The sequence below is a fragment of the Mesocricetus auratus genome, unplaced genomic scaffold (genome assembly GCF_017639785.1).
Source record: "Mesocricetus auratus isolate SY011 unplaced genomic scaffold, BCM_Maur_2.0 Super-Scaffold_100048, whole genome shotgun sequence".
Taxonomy (NCBI): domain Eukaryota; kingdom Metazoa; phylum Chordata; class Mammalia; order Rodentia; family Cricetidae; genus Mesocricetus; species Mesocricetus auratus.
The window spans coordinates 2498369-2510637 of NW_024429225.1; the positions used below are offsets into that span (position 1 = coordinate 2498369).

General features: G+C 39.1%; 1 protein-coding gene across 2 annotated transcripts in view; it reads right to left on the bottom strand.

The window, feature by feature from the left end:
• Tmem260 (transmembrane protein 260) overlaps positions 1-12269 on the bottom strand; it is a 63595-nt gene that overhangs the window by 25598 nt on the left and 25728 nt on the right. Inside the window, exons 6-10 of one of the 2 annotated variants that reach the window (XM_021222779.2) lie at positions 9955-10107; positions 7855-7895; positions 4959-5042; positions 3115-3229; positions 1296-1465 (exon numbers count right to left, since the gene is read on the bottom strand). In XM_021222779.2, the coding sequence (XP_021078438.1) occupies positions 1296-1465; positions 3115-3229; positions 4959-5042; positions 7855-7895; positions 9955-10107 (563 nt within the window). Of the gene's footprint in view, positions 1-1295; positions 1466-3114; positions 3230-4958; positions 5043-7854; positions 7896-9954; positions 10135-12269 lie in introns of both variants that reach the window. The other variant, XM_005085737.4, reaches the window with a different exon arrangement.

Here is a 12269-nt window from a genome sequence, read left to right on the forward strand (position 1 = left end):
ATGACATTTTCAAGAGAATGGATGCAACTGTAAATTACTATGATAGCTAAATAGTCACACCCAGAAAGACAAATACTATAGTTTTCTCTTATATGTGGATCCAAGATTTAAAATTATGTGTATGTATGTACATATATATGTATGTACATCTATGTATCTATGCACATGCATATGTATAAATGTCTATGTATGCAAGAACATATACTTGTGTGTGTGTTTGCAAGTCACAAGACTAAAAATGGGGTCATGTGGGTAGTTCTTTTTTTCGTTTTTTTTAAATTAGTTTATTTTTTACATTCCAATCCCAGTTGCCTCTCCCTCCCCTCCCCTCTCTCCCGGCTCCCTGCAGGTAGTTCTTAAGGAAGGTGAAAATAGAGAGGATAACAGAAAGGAAACCTACCCGATGGGGAAGGGAACATGAGAATAAAATGCAACGGTGCATACTGGAAGATGCTAAATGAAGTGTACTCCTCGCATGTTAACCTAAAGAATTAACTAATTAATTAATTTAGAGACAGGGGTTTAACTATGTAGCTCCGCCTGCCCTGGAACTCACAGAGATGCACCTGCTTCAGCCTACCGAGTGCTAATATTAAAAGCATGTGCTACCATGCCCAGCAAAAATTAGTTTTAAAAAGCTAAGTTGCATGACAAAAATTTAATCTCTTAAAATAGTACTAGTCAAAATCACTATAACATCATTTAAAGGGCTTGCTCTTTTACTTTTGTAACTTGATACTGCTATAAATAAATGAACTGTCATTTAATAATTGAAAAACTTTTTGTTTACTCTGAGATTTTCATTATAAGATTATTTTAAAAATTTGAAAAAACACTATAATACTTATAGTCTGTGATAGTTAATTTTTAGACCTTAACTTCAAAATGATGAATACTCTCTACTACATGGTTAATTAGAAAACGGTCAAGTATTACTCAAAAGATGAAAATTTTGGAACATAAAGGGATACACAAGAACCCCAAGTCTTTTAATTTTCCATCTAAGGGTATCTTAATTATGAAATTTTACATATATCTAGATTCTTCAGTGTATTTCTCTAGCTCTTAGAGGTAAATACATGGTCTCTATGCATGACTTCCACTCGCTTACGATGGCCTTGATCCACACCGCTGCCAGAGGCGTGACAAACGTCACAGCTTTACAGCCGGGCATCCCACCCAGCTGTTTTCACTGACTCTAGAAATCAGAGGAGGAACGGAAGTCCTAGAATCCACTTCAGCAAATATCTCTAGTGTTAAGTACTACTTTTCAGAAAAGAACTATATGTTGTTACCTGTAATTTGAGTATATTTGATAAGCTACAAAAAGAGTTGCTGACAGCCACTCCAGATACTGAGTCCCATTGCAGTTCAGCACTCGGTTAGTCTCCGACACAAGTGTGGCCAGACCGAGGCCAGCGAGAACAGACACGACCGCATTGCTCTGCATCCAGAATCGTTCCACCTGGGAAGGAGACATGCAGACAGTATGGCCAGCTGACAGGCTTAAGTGATCAGTCGGAACTTACATAGCTTAAAAAACATTTATCACTCTCCCGTAGCTACTTATACCTATTGTCATTAGGCCTAGTGAATTCACTTCTCTTCTAGGTCAGTTTATTTTCCAATTTCCAGTGATTCTCCTTCCTAATTTGGCATGTGCCTGCATAGTCACCTCAGAACTACAGGCTTCATCTCTGCTCCAGCAATGCAGGCGAAAAAGATAGAGAAATGCTCTGGCTTTACTCTAGGGAGAAACACCTGCCTTCCCCACACACCTCCCTGATGTCTTTTTGTAGGATGAAGAGAACTAATCTGATGAGAAGACTGGCAGCTTCCACCAGGCCAACACAGCCCTCGTCTTCCTGTTTCTACTGCAGGTGAGTGGTCCACAGGAGGCTCCAGTTGGTAAGGCCGAATGGTGTGTAGCACTGCTTGTGACTGGTTGCTAACCCTGTCTGTCTAAGCTCCCCTGCTCACAGGAACACGTTACACTCTCCAGCCACAGCTTCCTCAGATAAAGGTGATCACCCACCAGCTTGGAGCAGCTTATCTTCTCTCTCGCTTGGTTCAAAGCTTAGTCAAGAAGAGCATCAGTCATTAGGTTTCATGACCATACACACAAAGGACCAATTGGGATCAGCTTTCAAAACGGGACTACTTCACATCTATAGTTTCTAGTGTGAGAACTACAGAAGCCGGGAAGGTGGCTCTGACCGTGGCCCTGGCACTCGGGAAACTGAGGCAGGAAGACAGTGAATTCACTACAGCAGCAGTTCTCAACCTGTGGATCAGGACCCCCTGGGTTTCAAATGACCCTTTCACAGGGGTCACGTATCAGATATCCTGCATATCAGATATTTACATTACGACTCATGACAGTAGCAAAATCAAAATTATGAAGTAGCCACAAGTAATTTTATAGTTGGCAGTCAGAAAAACATAAGGAACTGTATTAAAGGGTCATAGCATTAGGAAAGTTGAGAACCATGCACTATAGAAAGACTGGGTTATAAAAAGACCTTGTCTCAAACAAAACAAAATAAAAACAAAAATCCTTATCTCAGTCACAGAGACAACTGCCAGAAAAAAATATAAGAATCATGCTTGTTTGCACAGGCTTCAGAAGACAGGGTAGGAGCTCCCTTCCCCTTCTGCTTAACAAATATTTCTTTTGCTATTCTAAAAGGAATTCCAGACAAAATGCAGTTGTTTTTATATTTGTAAGAGCGCAGACACAAAATTATTAAGTCTATCTTGGGTTTATTTTTGTCTATTTAACTACTCTGTTAACTATACACTTTACTTGTTTGCTTGCTTGTTTGAGACAGGAGCTCATGTGGCTCTCAGGGTGGTCTCAAACTCACTATGTAACAAACACTGGCCGTAATCTCCTGATCCTCCTGCCTCAGCCTCCCAAGTGCTGGGATTGTGTGTGTGTGTGTGTGTGTGTGTGTGTGTGTGTGTGTGAGTGTGTGTGTATATGTATATATTATACACAGAATATATTTACTGTTTCTTAAATAGTTTGTCCTTTGACAAAGTTCATGAAAGGCAAATTTGTTCAATCTTCACAAATTTACTGTTTAAAAAGTCTATCAAGGTAAAACTTACCACACCCATGAAAAGTGGTTTTGAAAGATCTAAATTTGCTCTCCAAGCAAAGAATAGCGAATAAACACAAAGCATCCCAGTGAAAAGCCACACTAAGGAAGACTGCCGTCTGTCCCTACAAAAAACAAAAGTGTGTCCAAAATTACCTATGTGTATGAATATCAATAATACATACAGCTTTAAAGTATAGGGCAGTATCTGTAGCTTTAAAACTCTATTTTTAAGAAAGAGCAAAAAATTTAAAATCTCTGTGGAATAGTTGATACCAGAGCACTAGCAAACACAATTATATATTGCAGCCAAGTTAACTTGCAATGGTGCAGCAGCAGATAGGAACTCATAAAAAACACACACTAGCAATCCTGTCAGATCCGAGAAGTCATCGAGCATATGCAAAATAAAAATGCACTTTCTTTCATGCTTAGAAATTAAGTTTAAAATTCAAATTTCAAAGTAAGGACTCCGCAGAGCCATGACTAGTGCCATCCTTGAGAAAAGGTGATTTGGTAATTACCAATACCCTTAATACACAATCACTGTGTCAGCAACCTGGAGTTCAGACTTAACACCTCCAAGCAATAACCAGACATGCAAGTAAACATTAATCCATGAATGCTTTATACCACTTATAATAGTGAAAAAGTGGAAGCAGTTTAATGACCCTCAAACAGGAGAACATTTAATTTCCTAGTACATCTTCAGATACATCTCAGCCCAGTGGTAGGATGCTTGCTATATATGTACAAGGCACTGGGTTCAATCCTCAGCATCACAGATGATACATAAATTATTTTTTTATGATGACATGGTGGAATACATTATGTAGATATTTAAACAATCTTTTTTTTAGTATGGGAAAATGTTGTTAACATTATCTCATAATGTTAATTGTTAGGCAAATAGAACAATAGATATATGTGTATTTACAAACAAATGCACCCAATAGAACAGAACAGTTTTATTATATAGCCCAGCCCCAAACTCATGCTGGTTCTGCCTCAGATGCTGCTGGCTTACAGTCATTCACCACCATGCCTGACAAGAAGGCTTTTTTCTTTTTTTAACTATTGGAGGAATTATATAGTAATAGGCTTCTTTTGTAAGTCAATAATAAAAATTAGCTATGGGCAGAGTAAAGGATCAAATCAAAGGTTTGAGACGATCAAATGGCCAATCTTTCAAGTCACTTATTTGTAATCATAAAACAGTATATATTTGCCTTAACAGAAGTTGTGGTGTTGAAAGAAAATGGCCCCCAAAGGGAGTGGCACCATCAGGAGGCTTTCTTGGAGTAGGTGTGTCACTGGGGAGGCGGGCTTTGAGGTTTCCTATGCAGAAGCTATGCCCAGTGTGGGCACAGATCCCTGCTGCCCCGGGGATCAAGACACAGACCTCTCAGCTCCTTCTCCAGCACCATGTCTGTCTGCACGCCACCATGTCCCACCATGATGACAATGGACTGAAACTCTGAACTGTAAGCCACCCCAATTAAAGGTTTTCCTTAATAAGAGTCTCTGTCGACTGGCAATGGTGGTGCATGCCTTTAATCCCAGCACTCGGGAGGCAGAGGCAGGTGGATCTCTGTGAGTTCGAGGCCAGCCAGGTCTAGTGAGTTCCAGGACAGGCTCCAAAACAATTCAGAGAAACCCTATCTCAAAAAAATCAAAATAAATAAATAAATAAAAGAGTCACTGTCATCATGGTGTCTCTTCACAGCAAAAGAAACTCTAAGACAGAAATGATTAGGAGTTATTCTAAATATGAAACAATGTTGGCAGCACATATTAAACACAGATTCAACACGAGAATATGGGAAGCATAGCAACAAAGGGAACATTACTCACTTTCTAGCTAAACATATATTTGCCCAAACTGCAAGAGCTTGGATGTTAAATGAAAGTTCAGTCTTCATATTTATTATTTGTGAACTGAAAAACAAACAAACAGACAACCAATGTATTTTATTGTTGGCACAAAAAAGTTCAGTAAATACCAAACAGAGTATTTTACAAACAAAATATTCACTTATACATTGAGCAGTTCTAAGGACTGTGATCATATTTTAAACTTACCTTTTCTTCTTTCAAATTTTGAAAGGGGGTGAAAAGTATCATCGAAAAAGCCAATCAGTTCCAAGGCATTTTCTGATTGCAGTGTTTGGTTTTTAGCATACATAATTGAGGATTGACAGCAGCATATAGCATTAAGACCTTCCTAATGGCTTAGATGAGAAGTTATTTTGAAGCGAACATTAGGCAGTTTCTGTTTCTAGTACAGATCCAATTAGGAAGAGGGAAAGACCAAGAGAAGGATTTTGCCATTCTTCCTGGGCTGTCGACTTCCTTAAGCAGCTTCCTTGTTTTCCACAGTATTTGTTCTGGAAAATCTTTCAGCAATCTCAGAGAAATGTGCTCATCTTACTCTGTATAACGGTGCTAAATTCTTCCATTAACTAATGAGTACTTTCAAGTGCTATCTGAGTCCTAAAATTGCCACACTATTTAATTTCTATAAGAAGAAATATGTCTACAAACTAAAGAAACTTCATTCTCCCTACTGGCAATTTTCCTGGAGAAAATGTCATGCCATAATTATAGAAGCCATACAATGAGTATTTTACTAATGGAGACACATCTACTATGAGAAGCTACCCTCACTCATTTACAAATATATTTGAAAAATTGATTCTGGAGTAAGGTCGGTTTCTTCAAAAGAAATAAAGTCAGTCTCAAAATTAATTCTTAGAGATCTGTTGCTTAAATGTAAACTCTAAAAGATGTCCACTGCCTAAGGTTAGATTCAGTAATTTCCTTGTACAGGGTGGTAATTTAGAGATATGTGTGGGGAAAGAATTTAATTTGCTTGACGGGAAAAGCGTAGATGAATACGTGCCATCATTTTGAAGGCCTTTCTTGTAAGTTAATCATGCTTTTCCTTTCTCTACACCCCATCCACCTGAAACAACTTCAGTCCAGGAATTATTTCACTCAGCGTGTGAGGGCTGTGTCTCCAGCTTGCATGATGGCTGGTTCATGGTGTGGGTGTGGTACTCATTTCCTGTGCAGTCTTTGCTCTGCATACAACACCTGACAGATGACTTTATGTGCAACTTATACAAGCTAGATATATGGTTGAGAATTCTTTGGAGTTCATGTGGGACTTGAGGTAAAATACAGCAGTAATCGTGGGAAGGCAGAAAACATCAAGCAGTGAGTCCCTCGACACGGGGAGATGGCAGGGAAAGCTCAGAGTCATTGAGAAACTCGTCTGTCTAAAGAGGAAATCAGTTTTCCACACCTTCCTCTTCTCTACTTCCTCCATAACAGAAAGAAGTGCTGTAAAAGATTGGCTCAAACATTCAAGGAAATAATGTTAATCAGTTGTGAGAAAAATAACGATGGCAGAGAAATATTTTCAAGATCTGCTGTACACTGAAAACAGACTACCAAAATTGTATGTATCTTATGAAATGATTTAAAAACAAATTATAAAAGAATGCAAAAATATACACAAAATATTAACATATTAGTAACAGTGATTATCCCTGCATGTTGAAATTAAAGGTCATTTTAACTTTGTTATTTTTGCTTACTTATATTTCAAAAATTCCTGTGATCGTATATCTTATTTTGGAACAGGGAAATAAAGTTTTAAAACAAAGGAAGACTATCAAGCATAGTGGTACACCAGTACTTTGGAAGCTGAGACAGGAGGATTGTGAGTTCAAGGGCTGGCTTGGGCTACATACTAAGACCCTAACTAAAAAACTAAAGGGAGAGAGGGATCTGTTGAACACCATTGACCATGGGGGACACAGGTATGCAATTGTAGCTGAGGTAGCAGGATTGCTTATTGCAGGCTAGCTTGGGCTACAAAGCAAGGCCTTGTCTAAGACAGACAGAGGCACGGATGGACAGACAGATAAGAGATGGGTGGATGACAGAAAGAGACAAACAGCTAGCTAGCTAGATAGGTATATCTTTCTTTTACACAGTCCAGTCCAGAGGGTTCCAAACCAGAAATTAATAGATGACTTTAATGGTATAAAAACTTACTTTTATCCTAAAATTTTATATTTGAAGAATTATAATTGGTATTGGTAATTTTTAAAGTTGACATGGATAGTTCCCAAGTGCTTTAATCTCTGTAGGTTTTAAAGCAAACATTAATCCATTCTTCAAAGAAAACCATTGGTTAATACATATGACATATATTTGCTTAAGCTGGTTCTAATAAGGTTGGATGTTAAAATATGAAAGTCAAAAATACAGCTTATGACAACCAAAAGGAAGTCATAAGAGACTATATATACCCAGCTCTGAGGATTAAATGAGCAGAACTCAAGTCAAAATAACAGGAAATTGTTCAAATCATGATGAATGCAATGTTCTCCAATGTCCCTACAAGAAAGATAATGGGAAAACCATAGGGGAGAGCAGGTCATTTTCAGAGGGACACCACATGGGCAATTTTAAACACAGGTGAAATATGTGGTTTTAGGCCCTGGCCAGTCTCCTGCTGGCCTCTACACTGCTGTGTGTACTGCTTGCCTTGAGCTCTCTTAGTGAAAAGCTAAGCAGTTTACAATACAGTGTGCATACAAAGCCATTAATTGTGGAGGTGAAAACTACTTCTCAGACATACTTCTTAATAAAGAAAGGAACTAATAAGAAATCTCCCCAAATCATTTGAGATAGGTAATAGAAAATTCATTTAAGAAGGTTGTAAAATCATACTCACAGCAGTATTGTGGACATACTGGATCCTATTTCAGATTTGGCCTAAAAACAGGAAAGTTCATTTGCATAAGCATTAAACTGAAGATTTCTTTGTTAGATGACTGCATTCTTAATGTTCTTGATGACTTAAGAGCTTCATATTTTAAATATACAATCCAACATTTTCCTTACTCAGTCTTTGAAGCTTTGCTTAATTTAGAACCAGTAAAAACTAAACTCGGGTACCCACTAGGAAACTTTTAGAATAACTGGTTAAAAATCAGTTTAGCTGTTCCAGAAGGAATGACTGGCAGGCAGAGAACTCACATCTCTTACTTGTCTGCTGCAGTCTTTCTGTGCTCTCAGAGCTTTAATGAGAGTTCACTATCATTTAATAGCTTAATTTTAACTCTGGAAGTACCCTCAAACCACACTTTTTAAAAAGTCAACTTAGAGAAACCATAAGACCTGAATTCAAATCAAGCATCTGCCACTAAAAAAAAAATCAAAAACACTTTTTTGCATATATTTCCCCATGCATGTGTGCACACGCATGACACAATGGCCTGCACGTGGGTCAGAGGACAACTATGGGAGTCAATTGTCTTTCAACACCATTAGGCTCCAAGGTGTTGAAAGATCAACAGGGCTGGCAGCAAGCTGATGGGCCTTCTTGCTAGCTTCGGTCTACATTTTATAGAGTAAGCCAAGGTTAAGTAAACAAGAGAAGAAATGTAAAGAATTAAACTCTCTCATCAAATAGTAATGAACAATTATCTTTTATTAATCTCTTTGATAAGGAGTATTTCCTAGATATGATATATGTATGTGCATACACAGACACACACACATATCATGCATACTTAAAGGCTAAAGAAAGAAATCTTTAGATTAACCATTCAGGAAACAAAACCTAGCTGGTTATGAGAGCATAGGCTTTTAATCCAGCATTGGGAGGTTCAGGCCAGCCCAGGCTACAAAGGGAGATGCTGTCTTTAAAAGCAAGCAAACAAACAAACAACAAAAAAAGACAAAGAAACAAAACCTCATCAACCCCACCAGGAATCCCACAGACCCCTCCTTCCCTAATTATTCCCCACTTTATTATGTGTCTCCTTGTTTGTTCAGAAGTCTCACTACAGACAGCTGGCCTAGAACGTGTGCCCTGGTGTGTCATTGTACCTGGCCTTGCCTCCACTGTTCAGAAAGTTTCACTGCTCTTTCATGTAGCCTTGAATGATAATGTCAGTTCTTGAGAGGTTTGGAAGTTTGTCAATGGGGCCACTATGGATTCTTCTGAAACTTGTCTTCTTAAGCAAAACACAGAACACAAGCTATCTGAGGAGGCCCTAATAGCACTGTCTATATTAAAATAATATATCTTCAACTTCCCCTTCCTTTTATCCATTACAATTGCATTTAACCTTCCCCCTTCCATGTCTCAGGGAAAGCAGGCCTGTTGATTTGTTTTAAGCATCCCGCATCTAATTTAGTGAGCTTCCTTTTCTGAGTCTTTATAGACAGCCTTTCCCTTTAACACTAAGGAGTAACACGAATACTATTCAACATGTAAAGGAAATCTTGAGGCTGGAGAAAATGGTTCTGTGCTTAAGTGAGGACCCAGGTTTGATTCCTAGCATCCATGTGGTAGGTAGCTAACAACTGTCTGCAGCTCTGGTCCCAAGAGATCCAGCATCCTCTTCTGGTCTCCATGGGTAGCAGACAAACATGGTGGACAGATATACATTAAGGCAAAACACCCAAGCACATAAAAAAAAAAAAACCAAACTTTTAGAAACTGAAGTATAAATCATGAAATGGAAACGTTAAACCGAATGTGGGTACATATTTATAACTTCAGAGACATGGAGCTCGTAAGTTGGAAGCAAGCCTAGTCTATGGAGTAAGACATTGACTCACAAAGATAATAAACAAAGAAAAAGTGTGTGGGTGGGGGGTACTGTTGTCACAGTAAACAGTACAGGTGAAGAGCCGTATTCCAAGGGACTAACCTGCTCCACAAGTAACTAAAATGACAGCCCTATGTGCTGCTCTTTCAGCCAAGGGCCAAATGAACACTCAAGCTCTGCCACTCCTTGGCAGGGCTTTAAGTAAAGTTTACCAGGCTGAATGTTCCATATTCTTCCCGGAGAAAATGTGTCAGGAACCCTCTCAATGTCGTCTGGTCTCCCCAGGTCCAGCGGGCGTGGCTAAGGTAGGATGACACAGGCAGGTAGACGTAGGGCAGCAGGCCAGCCGAGAAAGCCAGAGTGAGCTTCAACAGAAAGCTGAAGGTGAGTTCCTGCACAGGACACACCGTGGGGGACATGTTTATTTTAGCCCACTCATCCTGGAACCTCAAAAAACACATCAGGGGAAACATCAAATGTGTTTGCTTAAAGCTGATCTCTCAATTTATATTAAGTCACCACAGAACACTATGCTAAACCTTCTGATTACTGAGGATTACCAGAAAATTGCATCAGCCTGGATCCCTTTTTGTGGCAAAAGCTGAGTGGAGCAAATATTAGCAAAGACGTGTAAGTTTCAAATGGCTGTATCTCTTACATTTAAACCATGTCATGACGTGCTGCACCGCACTGCTGAGATGGCCCCCTTGGAAGTGACTGCATGTTATTTGCCCCTGATACTATTTTAATGCTAATTCACTTCATCACCATCACCAGAAGCATCTTTAACTGTATACTTCACTACAGTTGATGTAATGGGATGATGTGATTCTTTCAACAGCTCATGGAAGCGTTTGGTGTAGACAAAGCTAGCTTTTATAGACCCCCAGGTGCCTCCACGTTCCTCTCCTCCATCTATGCTTAATGGAATACCAAAGAAATTGGCTGTTATGTGTAACCATGTTGTTTCATATGCTCTGCCTGGAGGAATTGCTCACCTGTACATGTCAAAAACGAAATATGACAATTACAAAGATTAAGTCCAAACAATGTGAATTCTGGTATTCCAGAAACATCCAAGCCTTTTTCGCTTTAATAACTGAGAAAGGGGATCTCTTACAAACATCATAATTGGAAACTACCAACTTTTTCCCTTACAAAAATGAGAAATTTATCTGTGAGAATGATATAAGAGGCAGGACTTGATCGGCAGCAGTAGAACAAGCAGCTGACTCCTCTTTGCATTTTCAAACGAACATTCTTAATTGAACAGGGAGTGTTTTCTTGTAGCACTGATTTCATTTGTGATTTCCACAGCAGCAGCGAGATTAGTAAAGCGATGGCATGGAAGCATGCAGAACTACCTAATCTGACAACGGCAGCTGCTAGTCTTAAAGTGGGCCATGAAGTCAGTGTTCACAGGTTTGAAGGCACTGCACATCATAAAGTTGAATTTAGAATGGAAAGAAACAGTTGACATATTGTTTTCCTTTTGTCTAAGAAGTAAGCAGGGACAATCACAGGTGGATGGGGCCGAATTTCCCTGCCCTGGCTGTGCACTGTGATCCCCTGACAGGGATTTCTTCCACCTGTAAACACAGAATGGTTTGGTGGTGGAATCAGGCTTCAAAATAAATGCATATATGTACCTATGTATACATACAGAAACACACCACACACACACACACACACATACACACACACACACACACACACACATACTCCATGTTCTCTTGACTTCCCTTCTGTTATTTAATGGAAATGAAAGAGCTACATTGAAGAGTCACTGTTGCCCAAATCCGAGCACTCATCAGTAGTCTACCCCAGGACAGAGCAATAGTCCAGGCTCTACAGTGTTAACTCTTGAGTCCTGAACATTTTACACAAATTATATGGCTTGTCCTCCAATAAAACAAACCTGACTCTAAGGTCAGAAGTCTGAAACTAGAGCAGGCAGGACTGCCTGTCTACCCCACCCAGGCACCCAGATTCAGGAAAAGCAGATGTGCTGCCTCGGTTGTGTCGAATTATACTTTTTTACGTTAACTCTTTGCCCTAAATTTGTAATTTTCAGATATAAACCTGGCTGGCTCCAAACTCTCTGTGTACACTAGACTGACCTCAAACCCTCAAGCCTTTGCTTAAGACTCCCAGATGCTGGAATTACAGGCCTGCACCATCACATCTAGCTATGTCTTCATCTATTATCCAAGACTTACATAAAGGAACTCTCTGTATACTCTGGTAAACCACTGTTGAACACAGAGACCTTGGGTCAAAGAACCAAACACCAATAAATAACACTCTAAAAACACTCTGCTGGCTAAGCTGTTTAATGTCCCCCATGTAAGGACTTACATGATTGACGTCACCAAATTAAGTTCTAAGAAAAAGTTGTTCTTTATCAACTATTGTTTCCTTTTTGTAATCACATAATAAGAATTTTGTAATCTCCACATTACCCTGTTTTGCTTTGTTACCAAGATGTGCTAAAGTATAGTAAATACAATTATTTAAAGCTTTAGTA